The 22,454-nt window shown below is 40.7% G+C and overlaps 1 protein-coding gene across 1 annotated transcript in view; it reads left to right on the plus strand.

Moving 5' to 3' along the window:
* Positions 1-22,454, plus strand: part of tanc2b (tetratricopeptide repeat, ankyrin repeat and coiled-coil containing 2b) — a 106,300-nt gene that overhangs the window by 41,484 nt on the left and 42,362 nt on the right. Inside the window, exon 4 of the mRNA XM_053341984.1 lies at positions 16,669-16,785. Coding sequence (XP_053197959.1) covers positions 16,669-16,785 — 117 coding nt within the window. The remainder of the gene's footprint in view (positions 1-16,668; positions 16,786-22,454) is intronic.

Raw genomic sequence — 22,454 nt, forward strand, 5'->3', positions numbered from 1 at the left:
CAAGCAGACTCCAGGATTTCTTACTTATTTATTGGGGAGTATGCTGTGATTACATAATTCAGTTAAGGCATGAAAAAAAAAACACATAAACAAACTAGAGTTGGAGATGCTTGTAGGTATTTAATGATTAAAACTGCAAAGACAAACACATTCGGACATTAGGACAGAAAAAGTTGAATCTATAATGATGCTTTTTTGTTTTTTAAGGACAAAAAAGGTTTAATTACTAACTACACAGTGTTTTTTACAACTACTTCCAAATTATTAAGTTAAAAGTTTTTGTACATCTGGGAAAAGAACAATAGATGAAAGTTATTTTCATTATCATTTAATCTTCCAATTCTTTTCTTGATTATATAATTCATTGTTTTGTCTATTAAAAGTCAGAAAATAGTAAAACTGCCTGTTATTATTTCTCAAAGTCAAGGTTTACATCTTAAAATGTCCAATTTTGTCAAAAGAACATCTCATAACCCAAATATATTTATTTTACCATAATGTATGACAAAGGAAGGCATTAAATCATCACATTTTAGAAGCTAAATCCAGAAAATGTCAGACGTATTTACTTTAAAATTAGAAGATTAATCGACTAATCGTTGGAGCTTTATTGCTAATTAAAAATGGCACAAGTTCCCAAATAAATACCTCTCTCAAGTATCAGGCTCTTCTACCTTAGACAGACTTAAATGTCAAAATGAATTCTGGTGATAGCATTAACGTGTATTATACTGTATGTTTGAAAGTGCGCTCCACATCCTGGTTATTATAGGGAGAAGATGTAGATGTAGGGAAAAGAGATAGCGAAGATGAATTTTTATGTTATAAATGACAAAACACCACATAATATTTGTGTTTTTGTGACAATGGAAAAACAGATTATAGTTTATTTCTTGAGCTTCAAGCTGAGCAGAGACTGTGTGAGGATGCTTAAAGATGCTATAATGACAACGCTCATTTGCACAAGATTACATATTACTTTTAAAAGCAACAAAATTCAAAAACTCTGGGATCGGATTACTATCATTCCCCAACTGATTACAAGTCTTTTTATTTTTCAGAAACAACACTAGACAACAACACAATAAAAGGTTATTAATGATTCTTTGACTCCTCAGTTTCTCACACACTTAAGCAACCCCCAATCGAGCTTGTGTTTTTGTGCTCATTTCAATGATAATAGTGTCTTACAGTCAAAGCCAACCATGTGATCAACCACCCCCACTCTGGATTATGTTGCATGTTGTTGACTGCATATGCGACTCGGCTACAATATAGACAGTGTTGTATGGTGCCACAGATGTAAATGTCAAGTTCTATATTTTCCCCCATAAAAAGTGAAAATTGCAGAAAATAAATCATAGTACACAAAGATCCTGCAGAAGTAATATGTGACCACAGGGATGGTTAGGGTTAGAAAAGACCCAGGTTTCATGATTTAAGGGACTTGTGGTGCACAGTACACGGCACTCAAAAAACATTGACCTGTAACTGTAACACATTTTTTTTAAGGCTTGTTGGTAGCATCCTGCAAATGGTGGTTTGGAGATGTCACTCTGGGGAAATAAGTGTGACTGGAGGAGATTAATAAGAAATGCTAAAAAAAAACAAAAAAACCCCAGCAGGCTTACAGCCAAACGGATATGAACCCAGACAAAAGCAAAGACAGTACACAATAAACTCCTTGGCCCCGCGGGTTTGAACCCCTAAATAGCCGTAAAACCTGGCTGCAGCTGTACAAATACAGTTTCAAGGGTAAAACAAGGACAGACGTGGATGCCTGAGCCCAAGAGGAAAATGGTGTAGGTTTTATTGAAACGCTTGTTCTATCAAATAATTCCTCTCCCCTTTTTAACCCCACTTGTGATCTGATGTGTCCCAAAAGCTCTGTCCAACGAACAGTAAAACTGTGTCCCTTTAATAATACCCTCCCTTCCCTTCCCTTCCCTCCCTCCTTCCTTCTTTTTTTTATTTTTTTAATGCCATTTTCTTTCCTCCCTCTCAATACCCACCCTTCTCCTCCCCCTCCTTTTGCTCTGCGGGTTGCCATGACAACAGCAGCACTGCACCATTCATCTGTTGGAGACCTGGGCTCCTGTTCCTGTACAGAGAGTGCGCCTCTCACATCTATACATAACACGCTAAGCGCTAATGCAGTCACGGAGGCGAATGAGGAGCTCATTTCTATCTGTGCTCACTTGTTCCTCACAGGGAAAGCTCCGTGTGCTGTATTTTTTTCTTTCTTCTTCCTCCTCTTCTTCTTTTTCATTTCTTTCGTAGCGGTGAAGGTTTCAGTCACCTGTCAGCCTTTTGGTGTGTGTGCGCACTGCCTTCACATAGGTGTCACCTCTGTGTCCCCCCTCTTTCCCCAGTGACACAGTGACTGCTGCGTTCCTCCTTCCTCCTTTCGCCGCTTTCCTCCCTCCACCTCTCTTCTTTTTCCTCCTCCTCCTCCTCCTCCTCTCGCTCCTCCCGTCACTGCCATATCTGCCTGACTCTGGTATCATTTACTGCGACTTAACTGAGCGGGCAGCATCAGCATTGAAACCTGTGGAGATCTCCTCAGAAAGAAAGCTCCGCACCTATCCTCCCCCTGCTTGGCTGCAGGTGTTTTTTTTTTCCCTCCCGTTTTCTTTTTCTTCTCCTTTTTTTTTTAAATTTATTTTTTATTTTTTGATGAACTGGTCATCACTCAGGGAGGAAGGACTGCTCGTGTCGCTGGAAGGAGAAGGAGGGGAGCTGGTGCCGTATTCCAGCCTTCAGGAATGCGCGATCTGGTTTGAGAATGGTGAGCCTTGCCACACCCTCTTTATGCCTGTTTCATTCCATCTGTGCCTGAAAAAACTGTCCCCCCGCCCCCCTCTCTTTTCACCTGCTGCTCCACCTTTGCTTGGCCAGAGATGGTTGCTCCGGGTCTGTCTGCTCTCTGGTCTCACAGCTGGTGCGGCCGCGTTGGCCACCGGTTTGAATGACGTTGGTACAGACATGGGGGCTAATGGGAGGAGTGCAGGAAAGTAATTTCTCTCCATGAAATGATGCATTTGTCAAAGGGCTGCACTCTAATGACAATGTAGGCTCGAGGACCTGTGAATCAACCAGAGTGCGATAATGTAAGTGTTTTTTCGTGGCTAGCTGGTCTGTTTCATGCGTCAGCGTGGGTGAGCTTTCAATTGTCTTTGAGTGTGAGTGTGTGTGTGTGTGTGTGTGTGTGTGTGTGTGTGTGTGTGTGTGTGTGTGTGTGTGTGTATGTATGTATGTGGTATGTCTTTTGGAGAGTGTGTCTAAGCACAAGCTGTGGGCGGCTAATGGTGCTTGTTCTTCTTGTTGTTGTGTGTCTCACTTTTCCTTCCAGAGCAAAGCGTCATATGTAGCATATGGTTGCGTAAATGGGTTGGAAGTTGGTGGGGAATAGTTTCCCCCCCACCCCCCCACACGCCGCAGCTTGTTGTTGTGAACCAGAATCACGCCGTCATGTGCTGGGATGTGGTTCCTCCTCCCAGTTCCAGTGCTGCAGGCTGCCTGCCTCCCTTGCCTTATCCCCAGGGACTGCTAGCTGGTGTGTGAACAGAACAAAATGTCTCAATAACACTGTCTGCCAGCAAAACACAAGCACCTCATCAGCAGCTGCTATTGCTGGTCTCAGGTGAATGATTTTTGATGAGGCGCCCACAGCCGGTTTTCACACCACTTAGTATCACCACCTGGAGGGTGCATTGATGAGCTCACCCTGTCAGCTGTCATTCAGGATGTATCGAGCAATGACACCAGTCGCAGAATAATGTCAATTTCAGGAGTTGATTGTGTTCATGTTGTTGGGTTTAGGATCTCATGAGGGTTATCTGAGCCTGATGGAGCAGAGTGAATGACGTCTCCACAGTGATAAGAGCATCCCTCCATTGTTATGACATAAGATCTGGACATTTTAGCTGAGTGACGATTGTTTGAGAAGTTGTTATTCCAAGAAAATCTAAAGTTAGCCGTCTGACAGGGAAAGACAAATATATATGCTACTTAACGTCTTGTTTGGGATGATTATAGAACTTGCAATAACAATTATAGGCTGCATTGTCTCAGAAAACCCAGAGAAAATGTTACTATACTATGTATAGTATGTATGTATATGTTGCTATCATCTCTACTTTAAGTTCTTGAAGTACTTTGTAGTCTGCGTCTGTGCTCATAATCTCATTTTTATTCAAAAGACAAGTCACTTAAACCCAGCTTCCAAATAGCAGGCTTCTCAATTGAGGTGGCCCACTTACCTGAAAGTCAGCCAAATAAAACCTTATAAACCCTGTGCAGTGGTTCAGGGTGATATTGATTTATATAATTGCTCAATTTTCTTTCCTTGCAATCCCCTGAGTGTGTGTCAGACAAATAGCTTGTACCGTACTGTAAGCCTAAAATAAGTTATGAAATAAATATGACAGAACATGTGAGATCCAACCTCCTTGGGTTAGTTAATTGGCATCTTTTAAAGCAGACACTCACCATATAAAATGTAGCGTGGCTGGACAAATGCTTAATGCCTCCGCAAATTAACTTGATGCTAAGTTGCTCACCAGTGGCCTTTGGATTTCTGATGAGGCTTCAGGCATGTTTCACCACTCATTCTTGATTACAAAACCAGCATACTGAGTGACTTCATTGGCAGGTGGGCACAGTCTGTACTATGCGTGACACCCTGGCCATAAATCAAGCGCTGACGACACCACTGTCCTTTAAAATCCCTCACTTTGTTTCTCAGTGCAAAAGGTTACAACTGGAATCTAATTATGAGCTGCATACTGGGGTTGTTGAAAACTACATGGAGGGCTGCCGTGTTCCCACCTCATCTAATGTCAGTCAGGTGACCCAGCGACTCTTGCCACCCCCACCGCCCCCCCCCCCCCAGCTTTACCCCATAATTGACTTCCTTTATTGTCATGCAGCCCCACTCAAATTGTATAATTTCAAATAGTTATCAAGAGAGCCAGTGTTGCCAACTCTGTAACAACTCCCTGGGATCTAAAATTACAGTCTTTTATTATTATGAGAGAAGACGCAGTCAGTGTTGCCATTAGCAAGATGAAGTCATCCTCTTCTGTTCTTGATCCCCCTCTGTCAAAAGCACTTTAAAGTCAGCTTCCAGTCAAGGGCACCAGAAACAAGGAGTCCAAGGGAACCATTGCTCCCCCCACTTTACCCTCTTCCCATTCTTTTTAAGTTCAGTGTATCCCTGTGAATGCACCTATATTGCAGTTGTTCCCGTCGACTCTACTAGGTCAAATAAACAAACATAACACGGAAAGAGCATGTTAAACCAATCACAGAGGACACACACATCAAATGCATACAGCGCACATTGGAAACCATTTAAATTCTTTCGGTCTGTTTGAGCTATTAACGACATGCTCCCAAAGTTTGTATAGGCTATGAATGACTTTCACAACAGCATGGCATGTAGATAATTTGTCGAAAGTAGGTAAGACTCAGTCGGAAAGTAGTGTTTTTTTATTGAATTTATCGTTAAATTTGGATTTGGGACATGGTTGCTTACAACACAAGGACAATGTTCCTGTGGGCTGTTTGCTGTGACTTAGCCGCAGAGGTGTTACTGTCCTGTAAATGCTGCTTTCTGTTTTGGAGTTATACCAGCACCTTACTTACTCTGCAAAAATTTAGTAAGAGTCTCCAGTCCATCTATTACTACACATATACACTTTTTGGCCCCCGCACTTCAGAAATGAACCCAGCGCCCCTGCTTCCAGTGTCTATATGCCAGGTAACAACCAGCAATTAGAAATCTTCCCCAAGGCTTTCAAAACAACTACCGTATACACTCTGCGAGACAGTAGACGGTGCCGACCTTAGCAATTACAGGCCCATCTCTAATCTCCCTTTCCCTGGCAAACTTCTAAAGAAAATGACAACAGCATATTATGGAAGTTTCAGGCTGGTCATAAAGACAACTACGGCACTCAAACAGCTCCGTTAAAAGTAATACAGGAACTGAGTCTCTGTTGATGCTAATAATCTTGCTATGCTGATTTTCTTTAAAGCTGTTGGTCATGGAAGTTAAATTGACAGATATTAGACATGGGTGGGTGTAGTTGGGTAGTGTACTTGTTTGGTTTCCTTTACACTTGACATACTTTTTTGTGATACTGACTTTTGGCACTCCTCAAGGAACCGCTCTGGGCCCTTTTCTGTTTTCGTAATGTCATCACAATCTCATTTATCACTCTTATGCAGATAATACTCTATTTTATATTTGCCTTTTATCAGATGGCAAAGAAACTGAAAAACTTTAAGGGGCTTTTTTTCTGATAGGATTCAGTAAAAAGAAATAAATCTCACTTAATTTTCAGATCTTTGGCCAAACAGATTAAAACACATACAAGGTTAAGAGGGATTTTAGACTTGATCTGAATCTTAATTTGTGTATGTTTTAAGTGAATCAGGAGCACAGGAAAATACCTTTCAATTTATCAGTTGCTAAAGGATGGGATCACATTACCCTACTGCTTATTAATTACTAATTTTATAGTTATTTCTCTCATTTTATAATGCTTTAAATGACCTACTGCATCATTTATCAACGATTAACACAAAACTAAAGTCCTTCACTGACTTCTTTCTTCCCCATTTTCCCTCCCACAAAACAACCTTTTGTGAAACAAGCTGCCACTTGATCTGAAAATAGCAAATCGGCTCTCTCTATTTATTTTTTTATTTTTAATACAAAGCCTTTTTTCTTCAGGATTGAATTTAGAATAATGTTTTGTCCAGGGCTTTTTCCGCTTAATCCTCCAATGTTGAATGCATAAAATGCATATTTTAAGAGTTTCTGAATGTTTATCTTTGTTTATTTTTAGCCTTTGATGTCAAGCTAAGGGCTGCATCTTTTTGTACGAGAACTACTATATAAATGAAGTTACTATCTTCCATTTGTTTTAGTTCTTTCTGGATATTTAGCAGTACCTTCTAGATAAAAAAGCTGGAGAGTGGAAAAAGAGAAACCCGCAGTGTGCTATTAATAGCGATGATAATGATTTGCTTACAAAACAGAGCAGTGGGTTACATATACCACCTCACTGCTTTCTGTGAATGCTGAGGGTAGAGAGCTGAGCAAACATTTCTTTGTGAGATATACACACACAAAAAACACACGGCGGCCTAAATAAGTGTGATATTGTGTGTGTGTGTATGTGTGTGTATGTGTGTCCATGTGTATCCAAACCCTTACGGACTACTGCACAGGACTGCACAATGACACCAGCCTCAATATTAACATTCATCACTTGTCAGAATGCTGTTAACGTATTTGCTCAGTCATTCCAGGGTGCTGAACCGTTTTGAGGCATTTGCCTGGATCACAGCTCCGACTTTGTATGCCTGCAATCAATCTGCTAAATATGTCTACGGGATTACATAAGAGAGACAATTGATTACAGCTTTTTTTTTTTTCAAACATGAAAGAATTTTTGGGGTGGCTTTGATGTACATTTTTTTTGTCATGCCGAAGATAGTGTGAGATTATCAGAAACATCTTAATCAGAAACTCAATCAGAAGCCTCAAAATCAGCTCTGTAATGCTTCTCCTCATTATTCTCTTGTTTTGAGTGTTTAATTTAATTCCTTGATTAAATAACAGCAGAAAAAACATCCAGCTCATCCTGCTTTCTCAATGACGAGGGCGTGGTCTTGAAGTTTAGTGTAGCTAGAAGGTTATAAATATCCCCACTAGGGGCTGAACCTCAGATGGGGTAGAGGTCAAAGCAGCCTCGCTATTATTAGACCACTGTAGCAAGTAGCGTCCTTGGCAATTATATGACTCTCTCTTTCTTAAAGTGTTATTGCGTTCAAGTCTTCACTGCACTCGTATCCTCGAGAGTTCAGGCCTCCCTTGTTTCCTGCTGCGACAGGGTATTAGAAAAGTTCACGGTCACACCTCAGAGTCAACCCGCCGCTGAAGGAGTGAAACCATAAGAAAAGAAAGTTAACAGTGTCTGAACTGCTCAGTGTTAACAATAGCTGCTGTGCTTCTACAGCTGAGTCATGAGAGTAGAGTCCTTCAGGAATGAAGAGTTTGTTCACAGGAGTCGACAGCTACCCAGAAAGCCTGCAGTATGGACATAAGGAGGCTATAAACAACACAGATTATGATCAGAGATAGATTTGGTAAAAAAAAAATGAAGCTCCACAGAGCAAATTCTAATAAAACAGTCCCCTAGTACTCCCCTTGAAATCGCATCAAGCTGAAGGGCTTCATTTAAGCAATAATTACAAACAATATAGTTGACATAGTGGTTTCATAAACAATGTTAAAAATTGCCTGGCGATGAGAATTATATTAAATTATACTGTAAAGGAAGTAAGGTTCAAGGTAGGTCAAAAGAAAATAAAACACTCTAGGAAAGCTTTTGTAAAATATGCTTTTAAGATGGATTTCTTTTTAACTTTTCAGCACTGATTGCTCAGGCAGGATGCTCCACTGCACTATAGGAGAGAAAAAAGCCACATCATGTTTAGTCAAGTCCATACTGATTTTGAGAACAGCATTAAAGTCCTGTGTAGGATTGCTAATTGTGTCAAGTTCTTTTCAAAATGTTTTTAAAGGCGACATTTTTTATGATTTTCTGTTATTTTTATACTGTTAGGATGTCAGATATCGATGTTAAACATGCTCCAAAATCCAAAACTTGAACGTATGTAGAAATGCATCCTTCAAGTCAGGGTTCAGGGTTTTAACCTGCGCTGAATCCTTCATTCGCAAAGTTACCTCTTCTTCCTGTGATGACCTCAGATTGTTCAGATATGTCCAAAAACAGCCGTTTGCTAAGCTTGTCCCACGGGCTGCTGGATTGTTTTGTATCAGAATTGAGCTCAAACATCTGCAGATGTATTTAAGAAGTTTCCATTTCAACTACTACTGTTATGTAGCCAGAAGTCAGCTGAGAAGCATCTTCCTGAAGTTGGCCAATCAGAACAAAGGGGCTGCATAAAGAACCAGTTTAAGATAATTATGTGTTGTGTGATCAAGATATTCCAGTAGAGCCCCAGAAAAAAAAATATAGGTATGGAAATGTGCATGATGAATACCTTTGATTTTGGATACTTCAGTGTATGAACAGCTCAGAATACCTTCCTAACAATCTTTGTAGACATAGATTTAGGTCCTCCAGATTAATATGCTCATTTCTCGGTATAGCTTTTCATATCGCTCGATTTTTTTTTGCCATTGGTTTAATCTCGACCCAATAAGGTTATGTGAAATGTTAAACAGCTTTTGGGCAAAAGAGAGCTCGGCTAATAAGCCTTCTTAGAAAATGAGCCCCTCCCTCCACCCTCTTAAAATTCTGCCTTTGCCTCACCTTGCTCTGTTAATCCTCCCGAGGCTGTAATGATAGATACACATGTGCGTACGTGCAGACACACTCACATATGCATACATAAAAGAGGGAGAGGCAGTCTATCTAATGGACTTGCACTTTCTGCCGACTGTCAGAAGCCTCTGTTTGCGAGGCTGTGACTGAATAGCTCGCCGTGTTGCACAGCAACATCTGGTCTGCATTGTTTTGTTAACAAGTCAACAAGACAGGCACGCAAAATCATCCGTGGTCTCTGAGCCGGATTACTGACTGCGCCTCTGGGTCATAGATGAAGGCTGGTGAAATTAATATAAAACAACATGTCTAAAGTCCTCAGATCATCAGTTAATAGTGTGTATATGTCAGTGTATGTATAAAATATTAAAGGAGTCATCCGTATAGACGATTAAGAAGCAAAAGATAAAAAAGTGACATCAAAGATTCAGCTTAAAATTTAGCCCAGATTTTATACTCACATTTTTATTACATCTCTTCTGACTTTATAAGCCTATTCATGGACAATCCCCTTCTCTGTCTCAATGATTAACATCAAAGTCTTAATGGAGTCACATAATGGAGTGTCCTGGTAGCTTACGGGTTAAGATGCCAACGGTGAACTGTTAGATGTCAACCGTTAGATGTTGCCATTTGACATTTCCTGTCATCTCTAATAAAGACGTAAAATATACTCGAAAAATGTATGTCACTAATCACTTGAAAATTTCTACGATCATCTAAAAGAGCACGTAACAACATTATGAACAAGTTAAAAGTAAAGGACAAGTTAAGAATTGTTGAAGTGGGGCCTGAATAAACATTGAAACAAGTTTTGCTGGCTGTAATAATTCCTCCTGTTCATAATGATCATTAGAAGATACCAATGTAAGCGACGGGGCACAAAATCCACAGTCCTCATTTTATTTTAGTCTGAAAATGATTTGAGGCTTCAGCTGACTGAGTTAGTCAAATAAAGTGGATGTCTTCCAAAGTCATTTCAGCTGCAGTGTAAGGACTGTGACAAAAAGAGGGAATTTGGCACATAAAAGACTAACTTTGAGAGATATTGACTTGATTTGACTAATACGGATGGCTGAAGCTTCATATTATCTTCAAATGAAAGTTTTTTGCATTGAAGAAGGATTTTCCCCCAATCTCTTACAATCAAAGTGCGTTAGGAGAGTATCTCTTAATGACCAGTATGAACAGGAGGAATGATTACAGCATGAAAAACCTGTTTCAGTGTTCATTGGGACTCCTTACTGTTGTTTTAACACAGACTTTTACAACAGGCTGAGAAGCAGAGTTTCACTGCCTCCTCTGTTCACCTCTGACCTCACCCACACTCACTGATGCAGCATCGTTGGAAGTGTTCAGTGACGCTGTACAGACATAGCCTAAAGTATACTTCTACCTCAGTGTAACAAAGTGAGACGTTAAAGCAGTGAAGCAGCAAAAACAAGATGTTCAGCAGTTGTTTAGTTGAGCAATGCATCTATATATTATGAACAGTAGCTTGATGATGAAAGCATATTATACTATCTTTTTACAAAATGTTGTCGTCCAAATGAATGATGAGAAATTTTAAACAAACAAAAAACCTTAAAAAAAAATAGTTTTGTTTCTCATGTGTGAAAACTCATCTGATGTCAGACATACTGTAACACTAGAACTTGTTATTTTTCTTTATATATTCATATCATGAAATATTATTATTACTATAATTCTTCTTCTTATTGTTGTTATTATTGTTATTGTTATTAACCTTTATTTTACCTCAAAAAGACCATTGAGAAGGAATCCTCATTTCCAATGGTGTCAAGAAACATTAACAGCAACACAACAACACACAAAACAATGGTAAAAGAAAGAAAAGAAAAGAAAGAAAGAAAGGAAAATGAAAATAATATAAAATAAAACAATGAATAAATACAGTTAAACAATTAAAATACAGTGAAGTTAAAACAATCAAATAAAATATAAATGAAAAGATAAGGCCAATTATAAATGATTATTAATAAATATAGAAATATCCTTATTAAATAATGTGACCTTGATTAAATCATATCCTCCCATACCCTGAACCTGAGTTATATAAAAACCTCTTTGTTGTCCTCACATGATCAAGACCACTTCACGTCTTTCTGAGTCTTTCACAGTAGACGAAGATAGCCGCAGCACAATGGATCAGAGCCACAGTTGTAGCAGCTTGCGTCTTTGAAGGCTGGATTCCTTGAGTTGAGGTGACAAGGGGAAGACCTCGTTCTTGCAAAGCAGCTGGGAGTTGTCAATACAAAGAGGTTGTTTGATTACATTTGAGAAAATGTGTTGGGACCTTGAAGCTTTTAGCGCCGGTGAAATCATCCCCTCCCGTGTGTTACTCCCCCCCCCCCCCCCCCACCTCGGAAAGGTGGACGAGACTTGTTTTGCCCGTGCTCTGCTGTTGCCATGGTGACCGGTGCCGCGTGCTCGGTTTCTGTAATGCTCTGCTTGGGTTGCAGACAGCTGGGCAATGTATGTCCTCACCCACATTATTGTTCTGTATGTATGTGTGTATATGTGTGTGTGTGTGTGGGTGCCCATGTCTTTGTCTGAGTGGGTGCCTGAGGTCGTATGTAACCGAGACAGTGGTGCAGACAATTCTTCATAGCTATAGAAATGTCTCCTTTCACTTGCTTATCGTTCACTTATCTGCAGTAAATGAGAAATAGTACGTTGCATGTTGGAGTTTCTAATTCATATTCAGATCTTGTCATTTGTTTGTTGAAAACCCAGGTTGTGTCTGAGGGGACTGTCACGTTGAAAAGCAGCTTTTCCTCTTTCATATGCACACCCTGCCTGCAAGAATTTGAATCACAATGTTGACTCTCTCTTTCTTTCTTTTTTTTTTAATATAATTTCACCAAAGGCTGTCTTCAATCTTGGGAATAAAGATCAGCGTTTTAAAAATTTTCCCATCATCCTTTAGCTTGTTTATTGTCACCAATCTCTCTGCATCCCCTCCCCTTTCTCACTCTAATCTCACATGTACACTTGCATACATGCCGCATGCATATTCATATTCACACCCTCACATCCAAAGCATGTAACAAATATCTATTTCACGGCCACGTGCATCTGCACACACAGACTAGATATATTTATTCATAAGCTCATTAGAGGAGTGGATTTGCCTTCTGCAATCCATCATACTGTCACCCATCCTCAGCCTGGCACACACTGACAACAGAACTGCAGGAGAGAAGTCCCTGGGATTTAGACTCCTGGAGCCGGTGCTATAGAGAGGATTTACTCCAATAGACAGACTCTCACTTCGGCATTTCATAGAGGTGAGATCAGCGAGACAAAAAAACAAAAGAAATGGTAATCTCACGTTCTCTGTGGCACTATACATCCAAAAACTGATAATCTAGTGGAAAAAAAACTGAAAATTGATTTGAAACTCATTTTTAGTTGTGTTCTGCAACATGCTAGCATCCTCTTGGAGTTACACAGGTGTACTGTATAGACTGTGAAAATTAAAAAAAAAGAAGTGATTATTCGGTCAGCAAATCTTGTAGGTTGTATCAAGCTAGTGCAAGCTGTTGCAACCTTGTCACTGCAGCTGCAAGAGACATTTATCAAAATAAGGCAGGACTCTGGTTGAAAGGAGAAATTGAGAAATCAAACTTTAGGCCCTTTTTTGCATGATTGTGGCTCAGCCATTGCATACTGCTGTATTATTCGGTTTTTATGCAATGTACCCATGTGAACCTCCCAAGAGTCATAAAAAAGGCAGGTGAATTCTTAGCATTATTTCACTGTTTTTTCATCATAAAATCTTCAAATTAGTTTTCTTATCTACTGAAGTTCAGAGGTTCTTCACTTGCTAACACCATTTACATCCACTGACTGCTATATGCATGTCTTTCCTACTTGCTTAATTCCCTGTGATGCAAAACAGAAGATCAAAGCTCTGCTCGACTATGCAGACACAAGTCCTCTGTAGACCAACAGGTGAAGATTTAATGTGGACTCACCCAGTCGACCAGTGTCTCATAACAAAAGATGCATGATAATGAAAGATGGGTGACGCTTTGGAAGTCATAATCTCTCATAATATATTGATGAATAAACAAAAGAAACAGACAGCTACACAGGCACAGGAAACCATGAAAGATAAGTATAGATAAATGGATATGAATATGCATTAATGTGGATTGATTGATTCACTCACTTGTAAATTACATTACTAGCTCAGGTGTGTATTGTGGCTAATTATAGATTTCAGCATCATCAACAATACTATCAAACTTAAACATACATTATATTAATAGTAATTATAAATCAGTTGTTAAGATGGATATTTACTCCGTCTTAACTTGTTAAACACTGGTCAATTTATCAAACTAATCATTTTATAAAATGAGCTCCGACTTCCTTGTAAGCTTGTTTGTCAGGCAGAATATATCACGTATGTCGCTGTCAGTTGCTGTCAGTCGCTGTCATGGCGGCGGATCCAGTCGTAGATAATTCTGCACAGCTGTCAGTTGTAGTTTCTCACTGTGGCGTCTTTGCTGGCTCCCTTCCTAGATGTGGTCAGCGAGGAGGAGACCATTACTGGCACAGAGGGTAACACTGTGTGAGGCGAGTGAAAGCATCTTACTTTTTAAGCACATATACACATTTACCTGAAGGAGCTCCTTTAGTTCCTCTGCCAAGAAGGTTTTCCAGTTTATTTGTTTGTTAGTGAGCAGAATATCTCAAATCTTGACCCCCAAAATTTGGTCGAAAGTTACATAAAGGACAAGTGATGAGTTTTTGGTGCAAATTTGGACCATTGTGTAGGTTGTTTATTATTTTATTTAAGATACTATGGTGCAAGTTTTTTCTCCATGTGCAGTAATCTTTACATTTTCAGATGAATTGAGGGTTGAGAATTTCCCCCATTATATCCTGGAAATGCTGGATTAACAGTATTTGACAGAAATCAGTGTCACTAAGTGGTTTTTCTTAGTTGTAGAGTTGACATGTTGAAGATATTGTGATATGGGCAGTGACCATATGAGCTTCTGTGCAGATTTGGATGGATGGATTTCCAAATATTGGGTCACACCGATGGCTAAGGGGCCGCAACATTCCCAGTTAGCCTCCTCATTTCCTGTCATCCATCTACGGTACTGTCCATTCATTTTCAAATAAAGGTACAAAGAGTTTAGAGTTTAGAGGATTCTTCAGAATATAGATGGGGGTATGAAATCTGATACTGTGCATATGCTTCAACATCTATTATGGCTGCAGCTAACAGATGTTTTCACAATTGATTTTTATCTATTGATTATTTTCTCAATTTTCTTTTGGAGAATAATTACTAAGCCCAAAGTCATTGTGTCCAATAGTCCTAAACCTACAGGTATAAAGTGTATAATGATATAATTTGTCACATTGGAGAAGCTAGAACCAGAGAGCATTAAGAGTTATTGCTTTAAAAATGACTAACAATTAGCTGACTCATTAAAATGTTCCCTATGAATTTTGTGTTAATGGACTAATCCTTTCACCAAAAGTCTGTTCAGCTGCAGTTTATTCAGATATATCCTGTTTCTGTCTATCTAAACACACTCACACATGTAGTATGTAGACAATGGGATTAACTTAGCCTCAGCCTATTATATTATTATGCATCACACACACACACACACACACACACACACACGTTCTACCAGCATTACCTGTAACATGAAACTAAAGTCCTGAGCTTGTTCTCGTTCTGCAGTCGTCGTCGTTCGTTGAGCATATGTTGCAACTGCTGCTCATGACTTCCCCCCCGCTCACCCCCACTCAGGTTCACTCTGGTGTTGTCGCGCCAGATAGCTTTGGACATGTGCACTCACCCATAATAAGAAGTGTTAACAGTTGCAGCACACAATACATAATCTATTTTAAACCCTTATTTAACCAGATTAGTCAATTAAGAACAAATTATGTTCCGCCCCTGCCCGTTCCAAAACCTCGTCCCTACAAGCACATAAAAAAAAATAAAGGAATAGAATAGATTAAAACAAATTAGCCTTGCAAATGAATTAGTTGACATTAACCAAGTTTTTTTTTTTTTTTTTTTTTTTTTTTGCATAATTGAGCCTGTTTCTGACTTTTATTAGAATTAGAGAAAAGAAGTAGAAATATGTGCTGCTTCGTGTTAATTGTGAGTAAAGCTGCAGAAGTATTAATAAATCTCTGGGTAAGTAGAAATAGGAGGACAGCTCACAGATTTATATAGTCATATTTTACATCAATATCATAATGAATGAAGATCTGACGTCACGGGCCAAGCAAGAATAGCTACGCACACAGTTTCAAGTAATCAAAAGTACAAAAGTGGGTAACAAAAGTCTTTTTTCTTTATTTACAAGTCTTAGCCAAGCCAGACATTTTTTGTGTTAATCTTCAACACTTTAAACGGCAGATGGCGTGGAGGGAGCATTATGTTAGTGGAGAGTCAAGAGCCAACAACAACAACTCAAGAATGCCACTCGATGTGTGGTTAAGTTTTCTTTGGCATCTCCTCTTCTGGGTATAATGAATCCTCTTGCATTGTAAAATCCCCGTGCCTAGTAGACCGGGCCACCACAGCAGCCATGATGTAAGCAATCATGATACTATAAGCTGGTTTTGGGTATCAGTGCTTTGTCACAACCGCCAACCTCCAACTACCAACCTCCACACCTGCTGTATCCCAACACTTTCTCTTTCTCTGCATCTCTTATTGTTTGATATCTCAGACTTGGTGCTCCAGTCAGATGTGAGGACATTCACAAAATGGATGTCATTTGCATTCTCGGTATGATTGTGACTTCTGGGCAGCGAGCATAATTTTGCACTCCCATCTTTATTAAAGGTGCATCACGTGTACTGCTTTGTGAGCTTTTGCGCGTCGGCTCCTACATAGGGAAGTACGGTCATGTTTTTACATTTCACGAGTTGTGGCTTGAGGTTTTTTGGTGGTGTATTGGTTTGCTCAGATTGCCCCTCGCTGCTTGTGAACTCATACTTTTAGCTTTATTTGATCTACGGCGAATGTAAAGCTGCTGAAGAAAAGCCTCCAGGATGTTTTTCATTTTATATCAGTGTGCTGCTTCAAGTTCATAAGCTCTCTGTCTTCCTCCCTCTCTGTCCTGTCCCTGTCACTCCTCTCTTCCTTGTCTTCTTCCATATCCCTGATCTATGTGTGTGTCTGTGTGTGTGTGTGTGTGTGTGTGTGTGTGTGTGTGTGTGTGTGTGTGTGTGTGTACATGTTGTCTCCCCTCTCTATATGTGTGTGTGCGCTTTCTGCTCCCAGCCCCTCTGCGGAAAGCAAAGTTTGTGGAGAGCCCTCGCATTCCACAATCAGAGCTTGGCTCCCCTACACACACCTCCACCACTGCCAAGAATCCAGACCTGGACACATACTGCCCTGGTAAGTTTTTTTGGCCAGCTCATCCCTCATTTTCGTTGTGTTACTTTTTTGTATGTTGGTTCCTCCTGTCTGAATAACAGTCAGCGAGAGTGCAGTAGAAGGACACAGAGGAAGACTGAGGGAAGGATTTATCGCTTTGCCAGTTACTTTGCCGGCTGCTGTAAAAACACTGCTAAGGTCATTAAAGAAATAGCTTTGCCGGTGCCCACAGTGTCCATCCTCATTGCCTCCTCCCTCTCTGTCGCTCTAATCCTCCCATGCTGCTTTCTCGCTCCGCTCTGCTTTGTCGGGCGCAGAGCTTGTTTAGGTGCCGCCGCTGTTTTCAGTTAACTTTTACAGCCGGCGGTTGCTTGGTAATCCTGCAGACAGTTCGGATCTCCCTCTACCACCACCCCCCCCCCCCCAATCTATCCCTCTCAAACCTCGCCTACCACCACTACCACTGCCACCGCCACGCCCCCTCCCTCTGTCTCTGTCTCTCTCCCCTTCTTTGCTCTCAGGGAGGACAGCTACAGCTAAGCGGGTCACTCGGGGATAGTGATCTGCTGAGATTTGGTTTCTCTTATATCTGCTTTCTCATCTCGCCTCTCCTTTTTCCTGTTGCCACTGAGAAGCGCGGCGTTAGCTTCCTGACCTGTCTTGTTTGGTTTTTCGACCTCTGGCGGCTGTGCAGACTTCTCAACAGAGCGGGACGATGCTTTCGACACTCTAGGGCTGGATGAAGACACGAGACAAAATAGCGATGGGGGTCTGAGGGCTTAACTGGTGTAACCTACTGTAAGAGGAAAATGGTCGACAGAGTGAAACCAGCCTTCTCCGTCTGTCAGCCTTTTCTGCTGAGTTTCTGCTCGATGGGACCTCTGAGTAGGTGATCTGTCTGTAGAGATGTACTACAATATATATTTAAGTAGTAGTGCATATTTCTGTAAAAGCATGTATAGTATGTAGTTCCCTCTAATGTAGGAAAAAGCTTTTATTTCTGTCTTGCTTGCTGATGAATCTCATGGATGAAAGATTTTTTGACCCTGACTCTTATTTCTCATCAATCCTGTGAAATAGACTGTGGAATAACCTATCAGTGGATATGAGCTGTTAAGAGCTCCAGCAGATGTGACATTTCGAGTTTGAAATGGTAAATCTATGCCGCCGATGAGGCAGGAAAACAGTTGATTACAAACAGGAACCGTCTGAGCAATAACAACTTGAGCTGGAGATGAACCGAGGGCTGAGATGAGTTTTCAGAGATGAGGACCTCTCAGGTAGGCAGATGGACATCTTAGTTCTTAACAAGGGCTCCCTGGCAGGAGTAACAGCAGGGCAGACTTAAACATCTGATCACATGCCAGCCCACACTGTTGCCTGGAGGAAGACAGGTATCAGGTGATTCTTTTTTTTTATGGCCCACAAAGAAATTTGTGGCCTCATAAATATGGTTTGTGAATATTATAGCTTGTAAAATTCACCCACAGCCATTCTTTTATATCATGGAGTGAAGCTTCACTAATGATGTTAGGGCTCAACCAATAGAGCAAAAAATCCCACCATTATGATTTATGTCATTTTATATCACAATATTGATATATAGTTGGGTTGACTTACATTTAATAAATTGTATTCTGTGCAGTTTTTCACATATAGTAGCACTATGGAGCAGTTTTTTTGCAGAAGCAGGGGGTCCCTGGGTTGTTTGTTTCATGCACATGTACACTAATAGGCTTGTGGTTGATATGATACACACTCCTGCGAATGGTTTCACACTATCCCAATGATCTACAGGTGGCGCTAATGCACCAAAAAGAAATGCAGCAATGTGCAAACAAAGGCAGCAAGGAAGAAGACTGCAAGCTTGTAGAACTTGGATGTAGACAAATGCAAGATTCAAGGGAAAAATCAGCTTATGATGAAGAAAATGGATTGGGCACATTTTTTAGACCACAATAATACAATGGAAACTTTTGTTTGTTTACAGGAAAGCTCCACAGGGCACATTTAACTTTATTTCTACTACCACAAACATTATTAGGGACCTGCATAAGTGGCAGTGCAGGACAGACAGGATGTTCAACACAGCATGCTAATATAACCATCATGTACATTAAAACATACCCCAAATAATAACAAAGAAACACATAAGCTGATTATCTGAGCTAATTTCTTGAGAAGAGAATTTTATGGATAAAATAACCATGTAGGAATGTAGGAATGTGTGTTTTTGACTAATCCAGCAAATTAAATACCTGACAAAACAAGGTACGTCATCACATCGATGCAATAATTTTTAAAAAATCCATTAGTGCCATAAAACATGCCTGCCAACTGATTTGCAGCATTCTCCACAATGGGCTCACACACCCTGCTGTATAACACTACTATGGTATACTTAGTAGTGTAGAAGGACAAAATCTTTGACAGTTTAAAAATTGATATCATCTCTCAGTGCATATATCATCCTATCACCCTCTCCTAACCCAGACCTGGTGTCCGGAGTCCTCTAAGTGTTGTGGCGTCGATAACATCACCACCGTGCACATGAGGAATGTGAAATTCACTCCTCTGATCTCTCGATTAGCATTCCAGTCGCTGGTTTTCTCGATGTTGTCTTCGCCTGTGCATTATCTGTGCTTGTGTGATCATTGTTATTCAGATTTTTATTTCTTTTGATCTGAAGCTCTAAAATAGATGAGAATCCACCTTCTTTTTAATTTCCTGTAACAGCTATTCTGCAAATTCATTTTCAGCTTTTAATCAATGTGTATATGTGTTAATCTGAAGTAGATAAGGTGTGTGGGTTACTTTCGGGAACCTGGCGATGAACAAGTATTTGCTCTTGATGGATTTGGTGTGCTGAAGTGAAAGTTCAAGTGCTCAGGTATAGGTGAAAACAGGAGCAACCACATGGTTTGTGTTATCTTACCTGCAGCTCAGGCCTATTAATATCATCTCCTGTCCCGTCCAGTCCCCTGCCTGCAGCACACATGCTTCTCTCTGCTGCTCAGCGCGCGAGGGCAGATCTGTGGACGGCCAGGGAGAAACAGATGCGCTTGCACAGAAACACATTCCTAGCTGCGCGCAAAGATAGTTGCTATGGCAACCATCTGTCTTCTTCACAGCTCAGGAATCCAATGGAGAGGAGTGTGTGTGTGTGTGTGTGTGCGCGCGTGTGTGTGTTGGTGGTGGTGATGGTGGTGGGGGACTGACAAAAATAAGAGATGTGTTTTATGCCAGATTAAAAGAAAAAAAATTATTCATATTCAAATTCTATCATTAAGGACATCATGATGTCACGTCACTGTGATGAGAAATGCTTGAAGTTCCACTGAAGGCGTGCATATATGTGTTTGGCGCTGTCATGTAGCTTTGAAGTGATCTACATGGATCGCTTCAGCGGCCTCAGCAAGAGGTAGCGTGTGCCATAATCTGTATTTAAAGAACAAAAAGTAGAGCTGTATGAGCTGAAAGAAATCAATACATACAACCCATACATGCATATATTATGGTAATGCATATATATATCCCCTTTTGATAGTAGCTCATTAGTAAGTAAGTCAGTAAAGTTGATGTAGCATAGCATCAAGCAAGTGTTTCACAAGAGTAAAAGTATTAATACATAAGACCATATAAGACAGTAAAGAAAGAAATGAATAATAAACTATAAGCAACAGAAAGACATTAAAACACACAAGACAGCACGAGATGAGACAAAGATCACTTTGAATAAATGAGTCTTCAGCTTCTTTATAAAGGCGTCACCAGAAACAGTCTATAAAGAGAGCATTCCACAATGTCAGAGCCACAACTTCAAAAGGCACCCTTTTGTTTTTTGTCAAAGAGCGAAGGACAACCAGAAAGCCCCGGTCAGAATACCTGAGCTGTAAGGGTGGAGCAGGTTACAGACATACGCAGGTGTCTGAGCATGCAGGGCTCCGTATGTGATATAACAAGAACCAGAACTTGGTGGGGCGCCAGTGTAAAGATGAAGTAATGATTAAATGTTGAAAGCTCATTAGAGGAAGATTTAAAAGCAGATGCAATACAAGTGCTATGATATCATACTTTTGTTTCTTTGTGGCTTCTCAAACAGTTAAGTTGTTAATATCATTTGACATCTCCGCCATTATTGTTGCCCAAAAAAACTAGGTTTGCGTCATGTCTTTTAACTGTGTTGAAGTTTTTTAGTTTTTTTTTTAGTTGGATGCTATACAAAAGGATTGCCTATCTTTAGCTCAAGGGAGTTCCTGCGGGCTGCGGCATCCAGATTAGAGATTTTGCTCCCACATCAAAAAGAAACTGAGACAAACGGCTCACCCCTTGCGCAGAGTTGTCTAACAGCTGGCTGGGACAGACATGTAGTGGTAAGAAGAGAGAAAAAGGGGGGAACAGAGAGACAGGAACTATAAAAGATATAGTACAGGCAGATAGAGGTAGACAAAGAGATGAGCGAAAGGAAATCACAGAAGCAGACTGAGCCCCTGTTTGATCACGGTCATGGCCGCAAACCCCCCTCAGGAACAGTTGACTAATCAGTGCTAATGTATTCATTGCTTACTACTACCAGTCTGTCAAGCAGGAGGCCTTCCCCTTGCCTTCCCTCCATGTCCAGACACGCAGCCATATAGCTAACACATGAGCAAACACATGCAGAGTGCTGTGTACACACACACGAGGCTCAGAAAGGCCACTTTTGCTTTTGTTTGCCTGTAATTTTCTCCCGATGATGGCTGCACATCACGGCCTTCCCCTGTGAAATTAGTGGGACTGCAATTCCATCTATGTACATCTTCTCCATTACTGCATTCGGCTCTCTTCCTCAAGGGATGCTCGGCAATTCAGTGACCTTGGAGGCCCCCGTAAATGTATTCTGCTCCATATAAAATGAATCCAGCCGCATTACTGAGCAACTACATCCATCTCATCAAGGCTCATAGGTAATTAGTCGTTTTGGACCTAATGTGTGCGGTGATTACCTCATTATTGGTTGCTGCTGTGTGTTTTTGTTCAGCCTAGGCAACGTGTTATCCCCATTTGCGTCAAAGCTTTTCTTTTTCCTCTCTCAGAAGGTTCCTTACTTGCTCAGAGAGACTTGGAGTCAATCTAATGAGGACCCTGACAGTGCCCTGCCTGTCCGTCCATGAGCCAATGGAGAGCTTTAGATTGCCTGTGTGTCTGCAGGACTTTGAACAGAACAGCAAGAGGCCACAGGCATTAGACAAGCTGTCTGTCTTCAGAGAGATGGTGCGGCGGCTGGAACTGTCTAATGGTCGTCAGTCAGGACTTAGTGTTGCTACCTGCCAGTCTGGTCCAACCTGCCCTGCAGCAAAACGGGTGAGAGGAGAGGGGAGAGGGGAGAAGGGAGAGAAAACTGGCTCTGCGGCGAGCCGTCTCTGTCTCACTACTGTTTATTTAAACACCAGCCATCTCATGCTATTGGCTTCAATGTCATTAATGCCTTGGCCAATTCAGAGGCTTATACATCCAATTACAGCTTCTTGTATTCAGCCATTAGTTACTCTTTTAACAACCAGTATGGTGAGTAATTAACCAAAGCTTTAGCAGTAAGAGTGACACTTGAGTAAATCAAGTGAAATTGAAATGAAATTGATATTGTAGGTACCTCTGGGGTATGATAGCCAGGTGTTATTGAAAAATATGATACCGTACCACCGGTGAGG

This window comes from Scomber japonicus, chromosome 20 (assembly GCF_027409825.1).
Source record: "Scomber japonicus isolate fScoJap1 chromosome 20, fScoJap1.pri, whole genome shotgun sequence".
In the NCBI taxonomy this organism is placed as follows: domain Eukaryota; kingdom Metazoa; phylum Chordata; class Actinopteri; order Scombriformes; family Scombridae; genus Scomber; species Scomber japonicus.